This window comes from Bos mutus, chromosome 5 (genome assembly GCF_027580195.1).
Source record: "Bos mutus isolate GX-2022 chromosome 5, NWIPB_WYAK_1.1, whole genome shotgun sequence".
In the NCBI taxonomy this organism is placed as follows: Eukaryota; Metazoa; Chordata; class Mammalia; order Artiodactyla; family Bovidae; genus Bos; species Bos mutus.
Genome location: NC_091621.1, coordinates 41,575,312 through 41,595,956, shown reverse-complemented (window position 1 = coordinate 41,595,956; position 20,645 = coordinate 41,575,312). Strand labels below are relative to the sequence as shown.

At 47.3% G+C, this 20,645-nt stretch overlaps 2 protein-coding genes across 3 annotated transcripts; one reads left to right on the top strand and one right to left on the bottom strand.

The window, feature by feature from the left end:
• Positions 1 to 7,646: 7,646 nt before the first annotated feature.
• On the top strand, positions 7,647 to 11,151 carry FKBP11 (FKBP prolyl isomerase 11). 2 transcript variants are annotated; one of them, XM_005896378.2, is made up of 6 exons: positions 7,659 to 7,904; positions 8,076 to 8,141; positions 8,512 to 8,599; positions 8,915 to 8,948; positions 9,292 to 9,362; positions 10,911 to 11,151. In XM_005896378.2, the coding sequence occupies exons 1-6, from the start codon at positions 7,776 to 7,778 to the stop codon at positions 11,126 to 11,128; spliced, it is 606 nt and encodes a 201-aa protein (XP_005896440.1). In that variant the 5' UTR covers positions 7,659 to 7,775; the 3' UTR covers positions 11,129 to 11,151. The 2 variants fall into 2 exon arrangements, with proteins under 2 accessions (XP_014333902.1, XP_005896440.1); XM_014478416.2 differs by lacking the exon at positions 8,076 to 8,141 and having other exon boundaries at positions 7,647 to 7,904.
• A 591-nt stretch (positions 11,152 to 11,742) lies between these two features.
• Positions 11,743 to 19,967, bottom strand: CCDC65 (coiled-coil domain containing 65). The gene is made up of 8 exons (XM_005896377.3): positions 19,658 to 19,967; positions 18,740 to 18,907; positions 15,496 to 15,665; positions 14,503 to 14,641; positions 13,462 to 13,659; positions 13,043 to 13,261; positions 12,270 to 12,422; positions 11,743 to 12,159 (listed from the first exon to the last, which is right to left on the bottom strand). Exons 1-8 carry the CDS (start codon positions 19,787 to 19,789, stop codon positions 11,842 to 11,844), a joined length of 1,497 nt encoding a protein of 498 aa, XP_005896439.2. The 5' UTR covers positions 19,790 to 19,967; the 3' UTR covers positions 11,743 to 11,841.
• Between the last annotated feature and the right edge of the window lie 678 nt (positions 19,968 to 20,645).

Below are 20,645 nucleotides of genomic sequence, written 5' to 3'. Positions count from 1 at the left end.
GAGGTTCATCTCCACACTGCTTACTGTTTCCCATCATACCCCAAAAGGGGGCTGAAATGAATCAGGGCCCAGAGTTTGAGGGCTTTGTGACTTTGCCCCTCAAGTTGTAAAGGGTTTAACCCTGAACTTAGCCATGTTCATCATCTTCTAGTAGACTTAGGGACTCCAGTAGAGGGCCTTAATGCCTCACACAGCCCCCACTCTCAGATGTCCCCAGCCCTGTGCCTCAGGTGCTTCTAGTTGGACCAGGGTCCCCTCATCCATAGGTTGGAATCTGCTTACCCATCTAGTTCTGGACTTTGGCATTGAGTAAGGTAAAGGGTAAAGGTCTGAGTAGTGTAATGAACTTGACCCTCCTTATAGCTCATGGCCCTGCATCACCTCTGTTTTAGGTGTCCGGTTCCCCATTGTCAGGAGGCCAGACCTCATCCAGAGATAATGTTTTGAGGAAAAAGACAAGCCTTGTCCTTCCATCCAATTCCCACCACTACTCTTTTCCTCTCCTGCTGTTACTCAGGCAAAGAAAGGGATACTGCTCCCCTTTCTTGGTGAGGTCTGAGTGAGCCAGGCAGGCCTTCCCCGCTCTCACCACTTAACTAAGCTTTAATGACAGAGGTCTTCCCAACTCGATGTTATGGAAAAGGCACAGGATATAGGCATGTAATAAGTTTGAGAGCCCTAAATACCAGTGTGAAATTATCCTTTGTGTTCAGCTACCTCCCTGCTGCCTCCCCTGGCAATCTTCCTTTTCAGCCCCTCTCTTGCTATTAAAATAATCCATCATGGTTAAGGACCAGTGCATCTGCCCTTATGAACCCTTAAACTACTTCAGTCACACATTGCTTTATCAACCCCATAAGCTTTGAACACTACCCACATAACCCTCAAAACGAGGTGATGCTTTCCTCCTCCTGGGCTCCTCAGAAGTCCTGCTTAGTGACCAAGGTTGCTGATAAGTTAGGAGCACTTGCCCAAGTGCATTATTTGTATACTAACAAATAGATAACTTCTAGAGCTACAGCCCTACATAAGATAATGGTAATGGAGAGGACTTTAGCTGGATGGCAGGCCACTGGGGGTCTTTGGACCTCTGACAACTTGGGGAGAGGATGGTCTAGTGCCTCTGTCCCTCAGTAGTCAGTCCAGGATGCCAGGAAAGAGGGGGAGCTCTCTTGTGGCAGTTGCTTGAAACTTCTAGCTTTTGGGGGGATGGAGGAGGACATGGGGAGATGAAAGGGAGACTTAACCTGGAAGGTGAATGTTTAGCATCCAGCTCTTAAGACAAAAGCAACCTTATCTTCCCAGAACACGAATAGCTCCGTATTCATGGCTTGGCCCAGGTTAATCTGGGCAAGGGAGCTTCTGAAGTGAGCCTAGAGAAAGCTAGTGGAAAGCCTTGGATCGGGCCAGGTGGGATGGAGTCAGTGACATGCAGGATAAGTGTGAGTGGGTGTGACTTTCTTGGACTAGAGGCCTAAGGTCTGAAAGCTCTGGGAAGTCACTGCACTGTCTCCAGTTTCAGGTACTTAGATTGGTCAGAGCAGACAGCGGACAGGTATTTATTCTGTACCTTCGTGTCTACAGACCTGTGCTGAGTGGAGTTAAACCATGGTACTGAGGGAGAGACCAGGAAGTCTATTCCTAGGCTGCTCTGGAATCCTTTGGGATAACCACAAGGTACCACATGGGGTAGTGAGAGTGTAGAAGGGATACCCCCTTGCCGCTGCTTGGAGCAGGGAGTGGTGTCTTTGTGCAGGCAGTCATAATATTAAGAACACTCTCTTTTCCAGCTCAGAAGGGCATGGAGATAGAAGGGTCAAAGTCCAATTCTCCCCCCCCCCCACTTTTTTTTTTAAACTGGGAACTGGAGGTTTACAGAGTCAAGCTGGCCACTGGGGAGTCATGGAATCCAAGTGCCTTTTTTCCTCTGCAAGCTTTTCATTCAAATTAGGTTTCCTGGCCTTGATTACTGGGAAGGGTAAGGATGACCCTGAGTTCCTGAGCAAGGGAAGAAAGGGTTTCTACTACTAAGTCACTTCAGTCGTGTCCGACTCTGTGTGACCCCATAGACAGCAGCCCACCACACTCCCCCGTCCCTGGGATTCTCCAGGCAAGAACACTGGAGTGGGTTGCCATTTCCTTCTCAATGCATGAAAGTGAAAAGTGAAAGTGAAGTCGCTCAGTCATGTCTGACTCTTAGCAACCCCATGGACTGCAGCCCACCAGGCTCCTCCGTCCATGGGATTTTCCAGGCAAGGGTACTGGAGTGGGGTGCCATCACCTTCTCCGAAGAAAGGGTTAGGTGTGAGGAAATCAGAGCCTTGACTGATAAAGGGCGCAGTGCTGCCGAAAGGCCATGGTGGAGGCCTGGAAGTGAGGGACTTGGGCCAGAACTATTCACCATCAAGGCTTGAAGGTAAGTGTCTCCTTGTTTGTGTCACTGTGGCCATGAGCCACGGAAGAGAGTATCTGGGCTCTAGTTTAGCAGCAGATCTGACTTCCGAGCTGAATGTGGTAGAGAGGGCAACACACAAGCCAGAACTCTGCTATCTCTGCCCAGAGCTGACAGCGCGGCCCATACCCGCTTCCTGCCTGACCCTTCCTTCAAAGCAGGTGCATTGAGAGCTGTCTCTGAGGAGATCTGAACAGTTAGGCTAGGCCAGGCAGGAGGTTTGAGAATGAACTGGTCCACCCAGCACTCCCTCCCACATGTTGTCGAGAACTGTCCCAGAACAGAATTGAGTACAAGGCCTTCTAAGGGTTGGAGGGCTTAGCTTGGGGTTTTGAACTACAGGGATTTGGATGCTAGCTTTTTTCTGAGTTCTGAATATAGGAATCCTGCCTTTAGGTAGAAGAGAGGAGATGGAGAATCTGTTTTTGCCTATGCCAGATCTTGTATCGATGGCACGATACATCCGTGGCTAGAACAGCCAAAGGGGATAGTGGCGGGGGTAACATATCATTCCTGGTTATGCACATATAACCAGATGCAAAAAGAAAACATCTAGTCAGCCTGGGTATGCATGGTCCTGAAAATATGGCATTCAATTTTGAACCCAGATACTTAAGTGTTTATTTGTTAGCAATCTGTTAAACATATTAAAACCATTTAAAAAGCAGTGCCTTGCTTGCTATCTGACACATAATAGGCACTCAGCTTTGACGAAGGAATCAACATCATTGTCTTTGACCAAGCTGGGCATGGTGGGTGCCCCGTGAAGCTTGGAAGCCAGGCGTATGTGGTAGTTTCTCCTACTTGCTGACACAGACACCTTTGAAGGTGGAAGCCGCTCCAGGGGTGGCCCTCTGATGAACTTGTGCCTTGAGTCAGGTTGGGCCAGTCTCCACTACCTTTCCCAAGGCCATGTCACCTTTCTCTGCCTGTCCACATGGCTCACTGGTAAAGAATCCACCTGCCAGTGCAGGAGACGTAGGACATACAGGTTTGATTCCTGGGTCAGGAAGATCCTTGGAATAGAAAATGAAAAGCCACTCCAGTATTGCCTGGAAAATTCTATGGACAGAGGAGCCTGGTGGGCTGCAGTCCATGGGGTCACAGAGAGACATGACTCAAGACACAACTGAGTGAGCATGCACACACAGGCTCCTAACTTGACCTAAGGAGAAGACTCCCTCCCTGGTCTCTCCTGGGTCCAAGAGGGCTTGTGCTGCCCTCTGTGGGTGATACTGTTGCCTTAGTTTTGCCCTTTTCTGCTGTTGCCCTCTCACCCGTTCCCATTCAGATGACCAAACAAAGCCTCCGAGCTGGACAAGACAGTAGCCTTCCACCTCCAGTACTGCACCAGCACGGCATTCAGTGCGGCCCTTTTGCCCAGAAACTTTCAGTGGGTTCTCACTACCATTCAAGTCTCTCCATACCAACTCTTACTTGTCTCTCCAGTTACCTCTGTCTACTCTCCTGGCTAAATCCCTTACTTTAGCCAAACTGATTTGTTCATTTCCCCCAAATATCTGACCCTCTGCCTTTATACCCTTTCTCACTTGTTTAAAAATACCACTTTCAAAAAAAAAAAATCCCACTTATAGGATCTGCAAAATTACCCGAGCTTCCCTGGTGACTCAGACAGTAAAGAATCTGCCTGCAATGTGGAAAACCTGGGTTCGTTCCCAGGGTTGGGAAGTTCCCCTGAAGAAGGAAATGGCAACCCCCTCCAGTTTTCTTTCCTGGAGAATCCCCATGGACAGCGGAGCTGATGGGCCACAGTCCATGGGGTCACAAAGAGTCAGACACGACTGAGTGACTAAGCACAAAGTTACCCATGACCTTTCTAATTACAGGAAATGTTTTTCAGGAATTCCCTGGTGGTCCATTGGTTAGGACTCAGCACTGTTACTGCCAGGGCCCCAGGTTCGATCCCTGGTAGGGGAACTAAAATCCCATAAGTAATGCAGTACGGCCGAAACGACAACAACACAAGGACGCTTTGCTTCTCAGTTTGGCTCCTTTAGCTCTGTTAGCCCAACTCCTTCAACACTTCCCACACATCGTCTTGGATGGCTGGATATCACGTTCATTCATTCAAAATTTTACAATTTATCTTTGTAACCCAAATAATTCCTATTGCAAAAGATTCAAATACTACATAAATGTTCAGAGCAACATGTAATACTCATTCCCCTCTGCTCACTCTGTTCCCAGAGGTAACCCCCCTCAGTTGTTTGGTGTGCATCCTCTAGTTCCTTTTCTAAATATATGTATCTGTCCATATTTGGGAAGGGGTTAAAGTACAAAGGGCTCATACCACATGTATCAGTCTAGTTTTTTTTTAACTTAAAGGTATATATGCTTGTCTTGGAGGTTTTCTCTATTAGTATAGTTAGGTTTTCCCTCTAATGGTATCTCAGTATTGCAATAGTATATTTACTCAAAGCATATTTGTCTAGAATCTGTTGTATGGAGGGTATTGTGCAGCTGGCACCTAAGGGACTCCAGATATGATCACAGCCTTGTCCTTGCCATTGGTGAGGTCACTCTTGGGGAGGAAGGAGCAGGAATACACAACTAACTACAACACAAGGGAGAATACAATAAAGTCCCCAAGCGTCTGCCTGAAGTTCAGAAATAAGTCACTTCGAGCAAGGGGATCAGGACTTCACAGAGGAGGTGATCTTTGAGCTTGGCTTAGAGGGAGCTTGGCTTAGAGGGAGCTTGACAGGTGAGGGAAGAGCATGAGCTGTGCACAGAGATGGAAACAACGCAGGTTCATCTGACGCCAAGAGCATCATGATGCCAAGAGGATTTGATTCAATTTATATGTAAACATTTATTGAGCATCTAATGTGTCAGGCACCATACTAGGCAATGAGAATATAAAAATGGGAAAAGTGAAGTTCCTGTTTTTAAGGCTTTTATTTTAATGGAATCAAAGCAAAATTTGGAAAGGCAGATTAAGACCAGATAATGAAAGCTTTCAATTGGTATGTCAGGTTGTCTGAATTTAATTCACTGGGCAATGTGGAGCCACGCAGGCTTTTTAGTGGCCAGGTAGATAACATGACTGAAGCTGAACAGATAGCCGCAGTGTACAGAATGGGCTAGAGTAGAAAGAGGCTGAGGGCTTATTACTCTTTGTTGTTTTAACAAGATAGAGGTTGATTTCTACCTCAGTTAAAAGGTACCTGGTGTAGGCTTGGAATGGTGGCGCTGTAGTTATCACTGTTCTCGTATGTAGCTTATGTCCTCATGCTCACCTCATGGTCTGACATGGCTGCTAGAGTGTAGTTCATCTTGTCTACATTCCAGGCAACAGGAAGAAGGAAGGGAAGGAGACTGGGGGAGGAGGTGAGGCACTATGACACATTTCTTAGCTAAATTAGCTCCTTTTAAGCAGCCTCCCTGAAAGTCCAGGACAATATTATGTCTTATTGACCATCAGACTTGAAGGGAGACTTGGAAATAATAGTTTTGGGTTTTTTTTTTAATATAGTTTTTTTTGTGTTTGGTTTTGTTTCCTTTTTAAAAAATTTGAGGTAGAATTTGCATACAGTGCACACATACAGTTTGATAAGCATATACCCATGTAACCCACATCCCTATCAAGATATAGAGTGTTCCATCACCCCTAGAAGGAGGCTTTAAAGAAAAAAAAGATAACCCAAAAGAGGGACTTCCCTGGTGGTCCAGTGGTTAAGAATCTGCCTGCCAATTCGGGGGACACGGGTTAGATCCTTGGTCCAGGAAGATTCCACATGCTTCGGGGCAACAGCCCAGGCACCACAACTAGTGAGCTTGTGCTTTAAGGGCTTTCAAGCTGCAGCTCCTGAAGCCCCAGCAGCCTAGAGCCTATGCCGCAAAATAAGAGAAACCACCGCAATGAGAAGGCTGCTCTCCACAACTAGAGAGTAGCCACTGCTCACTGCAACCAGAGAGAACACCCCAGCACAGCAATCCCAAAGAAAGAAAGAATGAAGGATTAATTAGGGTGGTAGCCATGGGAATGGAAAGAGAGCTGGAGAGGCTGTAGAGGGAGAATCCAGAGGAGACTGGTTGGATGTGGGGCAAGTGAGAGAAGAATCATAGAGAAGGCTGACAGCAGAACAAATAGAAACAGGACGCTGGGTGCAAAATCCAGATTGTTACAGGTGGGATGGAGGAGAAAGAGCAATGAGTATGGTAGTGTGTGTGTTGATTTGAGGTACTGATCAGACATCCAGGTGGAGGCCTGCAGTACACAAGTTGTGTCTAAAATTGGGAGGGCAGTCAGAGCTCATGGGCATCATGGACCGGAGAGATGTTAAGGAGGACAAGGCCTAAGAGGTGACCCCAAACGATGACTGTGAGCTCACTGATGGGCAGAATCCAGATACCTAAAGCCTAAGTGGGCAGTGAGGGCTTGAATCATGCAGAAGGGGATTGGTAGGGTCACCTGAAATAATAGAAAAACTCCCAAAACTGAAGTCCTTGCACAAACAAAAGGGGTGTATGTAGCTGCCCTTTTGACAGGTTTGTTGAAAAAGGAAATAAATGGTACTCTCACAGGAAAAGACCAGGGATGCACCCCCTCCTTACCGTAAACAGCCCAGTGCTCTTTTCATCTAATGTCCCTAAGGGTGGGGTTATGGGACAGCACCCTGCCTCCTTTTGGGTATATGACCTCCAGGAATGCAAGCTGAAAGGCTGGATGTGGGAGAGGGCTGCCATCTTTGACAACTGCTGGGCTGGGGTGAGCCAGTCAGATCCTGCCAAGATAGGTGTGAGGAGACTTAAGAGGAAAGAGCAGGGAGCCAGGGGACTGGACTAGACTCAGGTAGTCCTAGGGTTGAATCCTGCCTCTGTCACCACCTAGCTAGTTAAATTAGTTTAACCTAGTTAGTTAAGCTAAACTAGCTAGTTTAACTTGAGTAAGTTAAAGTTACTTAACCCGAACACCCAGTTCCTCATCTGTGAAATAGAAACAATTATGTCTACCTTTCAAGGTGGTTTTGAGGATTACAGACAAGTGTCTGGAACACAATAGGTAATCGAAAATGGATGCTACGATGTGACTCAGCCCCTCGCTGTGGGACCCAGCGAACGGCTAACCGACAGGTCGGAGTCTCACCCTCGGGATCTCAGAGGGCCGGGAGAGCTCCCGTGGCCTCCTCCCTGCAGGAGGTGGGGACTAGGTGGAGGAAGGGCTGCGGGAGGAGGAGCTGGCGCGTCGCGACCCGCCCCGTCCCATCCAGTCTGGCCTGGGCGCCGAAGGAACTGCGGTCCCAGCCCCTGTCATCCAGCGGCTTGTCTTGCGTGCCCCGAGCCTTGCCCGCACCCAGTTATGACTCTGCGCCCCTCACTTCTCCCGCTCCGACTGCTGCTGCTGCTGCTGCTCAGGGGGGCGGTGTGTCAGGCGGAGGCTGGGTCCGAAACCGAAAGTCCCGTCCGGACCCTCCAAGTGGAGACTCTGGTGAGGAGGGGAGAATCCCGGGCAGGCGCTGTGGATGGAGGTCGGGCCCGGTTGCGGGGAAGGTCGGGGTCTAAAGGATCCTGGGAGCGGGGAGGAGGGAGTGCAAGCACCGAATTGGGGGTGCCGCGTCGAGGGGCAGGAACCTCCCTGACTCGTGTAGTGCGATCATAGGTGGAGCCCCCCGAGCCGTGTGCTGAGCCTGCTACCTTTGGAGACACGCTTCACATACACTACTCGGTGAGGGGCCTGGGGGGCAGCGGCGGGGCCCCGGGGGCGGCGCCCCACTGAAACACGTCAGCTTTGGCTTGGACACGTGGCAAGCGGTCAGGGAGTAACTCCAGCTCTGGGGTCCTCCGGCACGTGGCGAGGGGGAGGGGCGCACCTCTTCCCTACCCTTTCCTCTTCCCTGCTCTTCCGCAGTGAAGTGAAGGGTGGAGGGATCTCCGAGAAGTGCCAGCCCTTTTGGGGCTTCCTGTTCCTTTCTGCCCGAAAGGGAACGTTAGACTGCAGCTACTAGGGGTTGCGGGCCGAGGCCAGGTGTGTGCGCACCCTGCTGGGAGGGAGCGGTATAGGTGGGCGCTCTAGGTGCTCTCCCTCCCACCCCCAGGGCAGCCTGGTAGATGGACGCATCTTTGACACGTCTCTGACCAGAGACCCTCTGGTTATAGAACTTGGCCAAAAGCAGGTGATACCAGGTACGTGAGCTGCACTCCCATTCCATTTCTTCCCAACCTAAGCCCATTCTTAGTTTCTTTAACCTCTCAGCTGCCTTGGAAATGCCCTCCCCACCCCACCCCAACCCAACCCCCACCCCCACCCAGGGTTCTACCACTCACCTCCGGAGGTTCAAATCCCACTCCTAGTACTCCTCTTGCCGCATACCACATTGGAAGCCAGAGATTCCAGAAGTGGGGAGCTCAACTGAGGGTCATGGGGAATATTTGATCTTCCTCTCCCAGGATTTGGGGAATGTGGATAGCTTCATATTCATTTGTGCCTTCTTCCTCAAGGTCTGGAGCAGAGCCTTCTAGACATGTGTGTGGGGTGAGTATCTGGGCAGGGGTGGGCTTGGGTGTACCCCTTCTGCATGGGTGGAGGCCGTCTCTGCTCCTAGAGGAGGCAGGAGAATGGGCTCTGGCTTCGTACTGGGTAGGCCCTGGTCTCTGGGCATGGAGGCTCTGGATGAAGCCTCAGGCTTTTTCTGGCTGGGGGTTCTGTTGGTGGAATTGAGACACCTTGGCCAGTCAACCTGTTTGGTGCTCAGGTGGGAAAGTTCTTGTTTTGAGTGTGAATATTCAGAGGGTTTTGTTGGTGGGACTTCAGATGGACTGAGGTGGTTGGCCCACCTGGTTCTACCCCTGGCTATGACTCACATTCCTTTCCTTAGAGAGAAGCGAAGGGTAATCATTCCTTCTCACCTGGCCTACGGAAAACGGGGATTTCCACCATCTATCCCAGGTAATCTGATGAGGCGGCTCTCTGGCTCTCGAGATACCCAGTCCCTGGGATTTCCCTGGCGATCCAGAGGTTAGGACTCTGTGCTTCCAACTCAGAGAGCGCGGGTGTGAGCCCTGGTTGGGGAACTAAGATCCCACATGCCAGAGAGCAAAGCCACAAACAAACAAAAAAGAAACAGTCCCTAGGAGCTACAAGGAGCTATGCACTTTGAAGCCTGAGAAGGTCGAAACCCAGTTTGCTAAATGGTGTAGGACTGGCTGATGCCTCCTTCTGCAGGGCCTCCTTTTTCCTCCTCAGATCACCAGCAGGCACTAGAGACATATAACCTGTTAAAGCCACCTGGCTTGTCCTCTGGCAGCCGGCCACTTTCTAGGGAGGCAACCCTTGCTTGAGCCACACGAGTCTGCTGCCTGTGCCACCGCTCTGAGAGCTCTGGGCTGCTTTCCTGTGCTTTCCCTACAACTCCAGACTGTCATTTGTGCAGTCGGCATGGCTCCTCACCACATCTCCACAGTTCCTTTCAGCCTCCACTAGAGAAGAGCTGGTGAAAATGGTCACAGTCAAATAATTCAAAATAAAATAAAAACATTTAAAAGCCAAGCCTGGGGGCCTCCCTGGGGTTCTAGTTAACACTTCCCCTTCCAATGCTGGGGGTGTGAGTTCCATGTCTCTGGGCCAAAAAACCAAAACAAAACAGAAGCAATATTGTAACAAATTCAATAAAGACTTTAAAAATGGTCCACATAAAAAAAAAAACCCCAAAACTTAAAAAAAGCCAAGCCCTCACAGGTCACTGCTAATACCTATTTTTTAAGGCCTGAGCCTAAACAGATTTTCCGAGACGCAGATCTCTTGCTTTTGGTTATAAGAAATGTTCCATTAGCTAAAATGAGTTGTACTGGGATAAAAATTCTTATCCTAAGTTCTAGCTTAGAGGTAGACCCAGACAGAGGGTCAGGGGACTAAAGAGAAATTCTTTTACCCAAAGCTCTTTTGCCTCCTCATCTCCAGCACTGCTTGTTTACATTCTCCCCCATCTCACTCCTGTTCATTTCTCCATTCCGAACGTCTTAAACCACATCCTGCCTCTCTAGCCATGTTGAAACACCTGTTTTTTTCTTTTTTTAAAGAATCACAGTGAGTGTGCTTACTGGTTGGTGACATTTTAAAAAGTCTAGTTTAAGTCCAATTAATTTCAGCCTTGCAAAGATTCTATCCATGTGGCTGTTTAGAGATACATAGTACAGAAGTTCTCTAACTTATAAATGGAGAACGGCCTGTACTTTTCACAAAGGTTCTCCTGTTGTGTCAAAGACCTGTCAGTGAAGACAAGCCACACTTGTATATTTGGGGTAAACATGACTATCACTCAATAGCCTTATAACCCTCCTCTGCCTCTTGCATTAAGAGAACTCAGCCCCACATTTAAATCTTGCCAACTTCACAGATGTTGCTGCGGTGTGGTCTGCCCTCCCTATTTGCATTCAGATTCTGAGCCCTGGATACAGTGCACAGGGATTCTAACCTTCACCTCCTCTCTGCCTCCAGCGGATGCAGAGCTGCATTTTGATGTGGAACTGATTGCACTGATCCGAGCCAACTACTGGCAGAAGCTGGTGAAGGGCATTTTGCCTCTGGTAGGCATGGCCATGGTGCCAGCCCTCCTGGGCCTCATTGGGTATCATCTATACAGAAAGGCCAGCAGTCCTAAAATCTCCAAAAAGAAGCTCAAGGAAGAGAAACGAAACAAGAGCAAAAAGAAATAATAAACAATTTTTTAAAAACTTTGCATTCTTCACCTGATACTTTCTGCGGCTGCCTATGTAAGTGGGAATGAGATAAAGGGCTGAGGAAAAAGGCATTCTTAGTTGGGTTCTGCTTCGCAGGGGGTGGTCGGAGGCTTTGGATCAGTTCTCCTGGCCTCCTCTTCCTATCCTAACTTACACCAAGGACCATAGGATCTCTGGGTACTGAAAGCATGGGTTTTGGCTCCCGTGGTGTCCCGACACCGAGGAGCAATACCTCACTGAGAAGTAAGCGTTGGGGAAGTTGCCTGGCTACTCTCTCTACTCCCTGTGCTGTGTGTGTGCCGGGTCGCTTCAGTCGTGGCAGACTCTTTGTGACCCCATGGACTGTAAGCCCCTAGGCTCCTCTGTCCATGGGGATTCTCCAGGCAAGAATACTGGAGTGGGTTGCTGTACCCTCCTCCAGGTGGTCTTCCCAACCCAGGGATTGAACCCGCATCTCTTACATCTCTTGCATTGGCAGGTGTTTTTTTTTTTTTTTACCACTAGTGCCACCTGGGAAGCCCTCTCTACTCCCTAGGGCTGCTGTATGCCTAATATCCTCTAAGTAGACTGTTTAATCCAACATGGAAAAGATATAGAGACCTCATAAACTCCATGGTGATTTTTAATAGCAAAGTCCTTGGGTTTCTCAAAACATTCTCTGGGAATTGAAAAGAGGTTTTCCCCTTGTATCACAGGGTGTGGGAGACCACATGAGCGGCTTCAATGATGTTGTAAGTGGCTGGAGGTTTTTTGTCACCTGGCTGGGCTGTGGGCATGGGCAGGAGCTGGGGTAAGTTGCTGCGGTGATTGACGATGAAGAGTGGGTTGAGCTGGCTCAGCACTTCATCACTCACGGAGATGCCATCCAAGTACTGCCTGAGCATCTCCCGCAGCTTCTCATTGATTTCTAACAACTGAGCACGTCTGTGCCGAAGGCTCAGTTGCTCCAGTTTCACTTTGTTGTACCTTTTCCAGAAATTCTCCATCCCTTTGTAGTCCATTATCACCTGGGAGTGAGTTACAGGGAGAAGGTGTGTGGTAGGATCTGTCAGCAAGTGTAGCCCAGTGCTCTGTCACCCCAGCCTCAGGTGGTGGCCTTGGGCCCATGGAACCTTACCTTTCCAAGCTCTTCATTAAATTCCTCTAGGTCCATTGTCTCTATCTCTTCCTGCTCCTTGGGAGTCAACACCGATGAATAAAAAGGCAGCACTTTTTCTTCTTCTGTTTCAAATTTCCTACATATTTCAGCAAGTTTAAGAATCTTTTCACCCTGTTGGAAGCAAGCAGAAACCTTCTATTAGGAAAGGGATTGGGAAGGGGAAATAGTGGAGTTGGTTACCCTGCTTCAATCCAGGGAAGCTACTTAGCCAAATGGGATACAAAAGTAATACATCCAACACAAAGGGCTTACAAGCACTATTCCAGATATTTTATATTCTTCTAAAACCCATTCACTATTAACTCATTAAATTGAAGAGGTGAGAGGTGAGGGACTTCCTGGTGGTCCAGTGGCTAAGGATCTGCCTTCCAGTGCAGGGGACATGGGTTCCACCCCTGGTTGGGGAACTAAGATCCCACATACCGTGGAACAGCTAAGCCCGAGTGCCTCAACTAGAGAGCCCGTGTCCTGCAACCACTGAGCCTGTGCGCCAGAACTAGAGAGAAACTCGCATGCCACAACTAAGACCCAATGCAGCCCAGAAATAAAAGAAATAAATATTAAATAAATGAAATAATACGTGAAAGGCAAGGGAACATGAAATAAAATAGGTATTCCAAGTGTGCACTCAGGTAGGAAGCTGGGGGAAGCCCTCTGTTTTGCCAGCCCCTTTCACTCTGCAGGGAGCCAGGTTCCCTGGTTCTGTTCTGGCTACCCTCTCCCTTTGTTACCTTGTCAACAATCTCCCTCAGGGCCTTGAGGGTAGCACTGCTTTCCAGGGTGAGTTTGACTAAGTTCTCCTGTGCTATTCCCCGGGCCTGAGTCCTCTGGGCCTTAAGTTTTCGCAGTTGTACCAGGACCAACTCCTTGTCTTCACGAATGTCCTGATTCTGTTCTTCACTCTCGCGGCTGTGCACCAGGATCTTGCCTTTAAAAATAATGATGGAATCCTAGAGGAACAGGGTAGATTAGAGGAAACACTTGACTACGTGAGGGTCTTCAGTAGAACAGATAGAAGGACTCTCTGGGGACTGAAATCAGAGCATACCATCTCTCCCCAAACAGTGATGAAGCCCAGGGGAAACGGGAAGAAGAACAGGGGATAATGGAGCAGTTAAAGCAGTGAGTCGCCCAGGTGAGCTGCACTAACCTGTAATTTCTGTATTTTTTTCATCTGTGCTTCAATCTCTCTGGAGCTTTTCTCGTCCTTCACCTTGAGAGTCTCGAAGGCAATCTTTCGATCCTCTGTAGCATCAGTGTAATTCTTGAGTGCATCCTGGAACCTTCTCCACAGATCTTCTACTATGTTCTCCAGTTGCAGTCTTAGAAAGTGCTTCTCTTCTAAATTCTGGGAAGTGATCCCCAAATAGCCAGTGTTTGGACTTAACCTATTAGCGCCCTTTCTCTGGCACCAACACCTCCCCCTCTTGAACTGTTTGTAGCACAGCATGGTGCAGAGGTTGCCAGTGAAAATGCCTACAAAGACCAGGCAGATGATATAAATAAGTGCTATGGGCTATGTGGGGCCGGTGGTGAATCCCGAAGGAAATGCCCCATTGGTGGGGGGGGGGGCGGTGAGGGCACAGCTGCTCAGCTCCATGGGAACGTCCCCATTTGAAAATGTGGCCCACTGTTACCAGATCTTTAAATTGTTTAGGGGAAGTTGCAGTTTTGGATTTTCTTGTGAAATCTCCCAATTTTTAAATGTAGAAAGCTTATAAAAGTTTGTATGAAACATTATAGGCCAAAATGAAAACAAAGCACTCTACCCTCCAAACCCAGGTCTGCAGGCTGGCTAAGTTGGCAGCCTCCAAGGTGGTAGAAGCTCTTGAGGCCAAGTGGCAGGAGAACTGGACTTCCCCCCTGGCTTGATCACAGATCAGCAGCCTGACTTTGGCAGGTCATTAAAGTCCACTTTGGACCTTAATTTCTTCTTCTACAGATCACAGGGCTGAAGTGAGAGGATCTCCTTGGTGTGTGTTAGCTCTAAAATGCATTTTCTTGGTATTTCAGATGGTCTTTCGTCCTCACCAATTTTCACAAGATTACAAAAAGCCGCAGGGGTCTACCTACAGTGGCAACAGGCATTTTATTGACTGTATTGGTTAAAGGGATCTCTTCTAGCTCTACTACCTTCAGAACTTTTTTCTCCCTTTTTCCCACCTCCTGCCCATCTGCTCTCCCTTGGTACCTTGTTTTTCAGATCGTCCCACATGCTCTGGAACTCCAGCTTGCTTTCATATTCAGAATCTATGTAGTTCTGCTCCATGGCCATGAAGACATCTTGTAGGTAGTGAATCTCTTTTTCATGTTGGTCAATAATTGTTTTCCTGTAGGAGATAAGATACTGTTCCTGCTCTGAGGCATAAAGCATAAGGACCAATAATGACAATGCAAAGCAGAATGTAATAAAACTATACGAATGGTACAAACTCGTAGGTACTGAAGAAGGATAGAAGGAGCGCAGGTTCTGTCCTTTGCCGGGCCAGAAAAAATGAATAATATTAGTTTGATTTTTGAATAGGAAATATACTCATATGATAAAAAAAATAAAAAAGTACAAAATGTTGCAGTGAAAAGTCTCTTTCCCATCTGTATTGCTGATCCTGTTCCGGATGCCAATTTTCTTGCTGTTCACACTGTCCACACTGTTCGCTGAACCCAGGATAGGTAAACCCAGAGCTAAGAGGTTGGAAGAAGACGCAGACACTATAGGAACTGTAGCCAGGTTTATTCTCTCCTGGCTGGCATGGCAGCCATAACACAGCCTCTCTTCTGGCTGACGCTGCACCCATAGACATAACATAACACAACATAACTGCACACAACCCTTCTGGGCTTTTCCAGGTGATGCTCATATAGGCACACCACACAAAGGAGTCTGGAACCAACCGAGTACCTCCTGATGCGCATGCGCAGTGCTACAAGTGCCCTCAGCAATCACATAATCATTGTTTACAGAACATGGGGCAGAGGGCATGAGACGGTAGGGCGAGAGGGCCTGAATGGTGCCATCTTGTTAATTTCCCCATACTATCGCTATCCTCCAGGTAGGTAGATGGGTAGGATTTTGATTGCTAGAAGTGGGTGGCTGCTTACAGGTAGCATCTTGACATAGGCTCTGGATACGGCCCTGGGCTCAACACCCTCCCCCACCCTCATAGCTCCTCTTAGGCCCCCACACCTTTCAGTGTCAAACTCCTTGGTTAGGGCCTCTAGCTCCAAGTTGTAATTTTCCTCTAGGAGGTTGAGCCGGCATCTCTGCAGGGCCAAGAGCTGGTCGATGCTGTGCAGGTGGCTGCGCAGGGCGTGGGCGTGCTGCTCCTCGGCTTCCGACAGGTCCTTTGCTAAAGACTGGGTAGGAAACAGAGTTACCACTTTGGCTGAATGGCAGCTGGGTGAGAAAAAAATGTATTCAGCTAGCTAGTTCCTATTTTCCCTAGTACCTAAATGCCAATTCTTTGGCTCTGGGATCTCGGGTTGTCCCGCTTTGGAATGTAAGAAGCTAGTGCCGGTGGAGGGGCCCTGTGAAAGCATTCATTCCAGTCAACAGCCCCGCTGAGATCCCAGTGGACAGTCAGAATCAATGCCAGTCACCTTACACATGCAGCTCAGTCAAGCCCCCAAGTGTCATCTCACTGAAAACCGTGTGAGAGGTGCCAGGCGAGAACCTCCCTGCTAAGCTAAGTCAACCTATAGAACCCGGAGAGAGAGTGAAATAAATTGTTGTTGTAAGTCGCTAATTTAAGGTGATTTGTGATGTAGCTATAATAGATAATGAGAAGACATCCACTGGCAAAAAAAAAAAAAAAAAAGCAACAGTGTGAACATCAATAAGGATAAGAATGGCAATGGGTTAAAAAATATCAAATGTGTTTAATTATGAGTTTATCAGGATACTTAAAAAAAAATCAATTCCCATTAGAGGATGCCAATTTTTTAAAAAAAAACTGGTTTATAAAAGGGAAGAGAAAGAGTCAGGCATTTTTTATATAAATTATACCTCTGGGTAACTGAATGGTAAATGATAGTAAGTATCTCTTTATAGAAGTATTTGAACTAATAAATGAAAAAAGAATGATACTATTAGAAAATCAGCATTAAAAAAAAGAAAATCAGCATTTTGCAACCCACAATGAATTAATCAATAGCTTCTATGAAAGAACACAGCACCTGCAAGCTTCTAGTTGGAATTACCAAAACACAGGAAATACTGAGGACAAAGTAACATGTTAAACCACAATACAGAATACTATGCAGTTGTAAAACACAATGAGAAGCATGGGCTAATGTGGAATAGTCCCCAGGATATATTATTAAATGAAAAAGGCAAGAGGCAGAACACTATGTAATACTACCATCTGTGTAAAAAAAAGCTTTATTCATGCAACAAAAATTACCAGGAGGGGCACTGGGTGGTTGAAAGGCACCAGTGGGAGGGAACTTTTCTGTACATAACTTTTTTATCTTTTGAATTTTGAATAATGTGGGTGAACTACTTATTCAAAAAAGCAAAACAAATTAAAATGAATAAAGCAAAAAAGCCTTTACGAAATGTCCAGATGATCCACTCACTGTAAACTACCACATTGCTAGCTTTTACTTATATGTTTAGTATGGGGCTTCCCTGGTAGCTCAGACAATAAAGAATCTGCCTCTGATGCAGGAGACCCAGGTTCAATCCCTGGGTTGGGAAGATCCCCTGGAGTAGAGAATGGCAACCCATTCCACTATTCTTGCCTAGAGAATACCATGGACAGCGGGGCCTGGCGGGCTACAGCCCCGTCAGGGAGTTGCAAAGAATTGCGTGGGGTCGCAAAGAGTCAGACATGACTGAGCGACTTTAGTATGGATAAGATCTTATGAAATAGGTGCTGATAATCGGAGACTATTCACTCACTCAGCTAAGGTGTACTAAATCTGCTCTGTACCAGCACTGTGCTGGATACTGAGGATTCAGAGATGAAAAGACTTTCACTGTCTCCAAAGGAGTCTGAAGTCTTGCAGTAGAAAAGGTTATATAAACAGAAAATTACAAATAAATTCTGAGAAAACAAAAAAACAGGTGCAGATTAAATTCCCATTTTATAAAATTTGAAAAAATGTTATAGCACAACATGGAAAATGCTATGAGGTTGATGATTCCCCAGTGATAAGGGGATAGAAAAGACAGAGTGCACTGGGGAAGGCTTCATAGTAGAGATGTCATTTGTGTCACTCTTGGAGGAGGAGTAAGAATTTGCCAGGAACAATGAGGAGATAAGGAACAGAGAATTCCAGACAGAGGGAACAGCATGTGCAAAGCCACAGGAAAGAAGGCTGGCTCTATGAAAGGTGCAGGTAGAGGCCAGGTCATGAAAGGCTTTGCTGTTCCTTCTGTGGAGGAAGGGAGCCATTATTTATGGAGCCACTACGGAGATTTACACAGTGGAGTAACAGGAACAGATTTTTGTTTCAGAAAGATAATCCTGGTCATTGTGTAGACAATCAAACACTGGAAGATAAGAAGTTATTGCAATAGAGATAATACCCAGGTCTCAACTACTGCAGGATAGTGGGAAAGAGCAGGGTGTGACTTATTCAAGCAGAAGACTTACATAAGACTTAGTACCAGAAGTCAGGGATGGAGGCCAAAGCTAGAATGATTCCCAGATTCCCGGGTTGGGTGATGGTGAATGGCACCAGCCACCCAAACAGAGAGTATGAAGAAGACCAGATTGTGGAGTATGGGAAAGGGGACTGGAGAGAGGAGGAACTCATGAGTTCAGTTGTAAGAACAGTGCAACAAACAGGAACAGATATTGAGGGATCCTAAATATAGGGACTTGAAATTCAAGAGAAAAAAATCCCTTGCAGAAAAAGATGGTATGTACTCAACTCAAGAACCTCCCAAGGGCATAAAGTTAGCTGATTGAATTGGTTAGAGATCCAGAACCGCTCTTACCGATGGAGATCTTCACAACCTCATCCAGGGCCACTGAAGTTGAATCCAAGAGGCCACATGGAATTGGTTGCATAAAGCACTGGAGTGGGAATCAAGAAATCCGTGCTATAGTCACAGCTCTCTCACTGACTAGCTGTGTGACCTTGGGCAAACTGCTTCTCTCTGGAACTAAGCCTTCTCACATTGAAATGAAAGTTTAGGACTAAGTTCAAGTCATTGGGTGATGTCTACTCTGCCTTTCAACTCTAATACTGTATAGTACTGGTTTGAGGCAGTAGATGATCAAGGAGAATGGCTCCTCTAACAGAAGGGGAGGGATGACAGCTCAGTATTCTATTTTTCACCTCAGTGAAATGAACGATAGCCTAGCAGCATCACAGCATGTGTCTTGGGAGCGCTTTAACATGAATTAATTCACTAGGCCCATTCTATTAAGAGATCAAAGGCAGTCATAATCAAGGGTTTCTTTGGGAAGAGAGCTTGCCTTGATGACACTGTCCTTGCAGTCCACCACTCGTTCAAATGTTTGGCTGAGGATCTCAATGTCCTTATGAAGCTCTCTTGTCTTGACTTCCCGAAGGACCGTTCTCCACTGTGTGTTAATCTTATTAAGGTTCAGAGCACTGTTGTGCTCCTCCTTGGCCAGTTTGTCCTGTGGGAAGGAATAAATATATCCCGCCCCACATACACACCAGAGGTCAAATGGTGAGATGGTTAGATAGCATCACTGATTCAATGGACAAATGAATTTGAGCAAACTCTGGGAGATAATAGAGGACACAGGAGCCTGGAGTGCTACAGTCCATGGGGTTGCAAAGAATCAGATATGACTTAGCCACTGAACAACAACAACAACTCCAGAGGTCAGGGCTAAAAGCCCTGATACAGTACAACAAACAAGATCAAACTTAGTTTGTCAACTAACATCTTACCCTTTGTCTTTTCTGAGGGACCCGATGGCTAACATTCAGGAGTTTTTACTCTTGTTTTGGGAGGGTCTTAAGTAAGACAGGATCTGCCCAGTGGCATTTTAGGGAGGGCTATGGTGAGTTTCCTTCTGGATGGAGGCATCAGAGCAGGACATTGTTTGTAATGGCTCATCTCGAGGGAGAATATCAGACTTTCAGATAGCTCAGACAGATGATAGCACCTACTATCCCAGTTCTGGGGCTCAGTAGTGATTGTCCAGCTCTATGCCATCTCCCTACCTCCATGCTTCACAGAGAACTGCTCCTTCCCCCATACAATATTGCTGAAATCTAAGTCTATCTGGGTCTTAAGATTTCCAGGGGGAGGGGAGGCTACCATGAAAATGAGGCTGCCACAAAGACAGGGTCAAGGCGACAGGACCAGGGCAGGGGGTGCGTGGGGTTGGGCATAGAGTAATGCAAAAACCCATCACCTTCAAGAACTGGTTCAGGAGCCTCTCTTTCTTCTTGGCCATCTCCTCCTCTGCCAGCAACTTCTGCTGAAACAGAAGCAGCTGCTCCTCATCCGACAACGGCACCTTGGCTTTTTTCCCTTTCTTAGACATAGCTGAATCTAGGCGAGGATCCTCCACCTGCCACGGCCAGCATTAAAAGGGCAGGAGGAAAACGTCCCCAGAGAAGAGCCTTCTGGGACTGCCCCTGCAAGGGAATGTGACCTTAGATCTCAGACCTCAGGCTAGAGAAAACTTGGGAGAGCGGTGTGGCAGGGTTCCCAAGCCAAAGGACGCTTCTCCGTCTCCTAGCAACGGAGATCTCACTAAGATGGCGCTGTAGCAGCTAAGAGAAGGCGCCCCGTCTTGGAGCGCCCTCTGCTCGCTGGAGGACCTCAGTCAGTTTCTGAGAGAGGGTCGTTTCCTCCTCAATGAATATTCTAAAAATCTTTTGGGGGTATTATTTTTCAGTAATGGCCATATCTTAAAATATATGTAATAACTAACTTTTGAGAGATATGGAGAAACAGGAATCTTCACAAACTGTTGGTGGCAAAGGTAAAATGGTAGACCATTTTGGCAGTTTGGCAGTTTCTTAAAATGTTAAACATAAATTTACCTTGTGATCCAGTAATTTCACGTTTAGATATCAATCTAAGAGAAGTGAGAGTGTATCCATATAACGACTGTCACAGGAATGTTCTTAGTGGCTTTAGTCATAAAGAGTTCAGTTCAGTTCAGTCACTCAGTGGTGTCCGACTCTTTGCAACCCGTGAATCGCAGCACGCCAGGCCTCCCTGTCCATTACCAACTCCCGGAGTTCACCCAAACTCATGTGCATCGAGTCGGTGATGCCATCCAGCCATCTCATCCTCTGTCGTCCCCTTCTCCTCCTGCCCCCAATCCCTCCCAGCATCAGGGTCTTTTCCAATGAGTCAACTCTTCGCATGAGGTGGCCAAAGTACTGGAG

Bases quoted from the DNA above. Each gene is read 5' to 3' on its own strand.
- FKBP11 (XM_005896378.2), top strand. From the start codon at position 7,776: ATGACTCTGCGCCCCTCACTTCTCCCGCTCCGACTGCTGCTGCTGCTG. The intron at 7,905-8,075 runs GTGAGGAGGGGA...GTGCGATCATAG, and splicing joins CCCTCCAAGTGGAGACTCTG to GTGGAGCCCCCCGAGCCGTG. The intron at 8,142-8,511 runs GTGAGGGGCCTG...TCCCACCCCCAG, and splicing joins CGCTTCACATACACTACTCG to GGCAGCCTGGTAGATGGACG.
- CCDC65 (XM_005896377.3), bottom strand. From the start codon at position 19,789: ATGTCTAAGAAAGGGAAAAAAGCCAAGGTGCCGTTGTCGGATGAGGAG. The intron at 15,666-18,739 runs GCAAGCTCTCTT...TTTCCTACCCAG, and splicing joins GCAAGGACAGTGTCATCAAG to TCTTTAGCAAAGGACCTGTC. The intron at 12,160-12,269 runs GTAAGGTTCCAT...ACTCACTCCCAG, and splicing joins TTAATGAAGAGCTTGGAAAG to GTGATAATGGACTACAAAGG.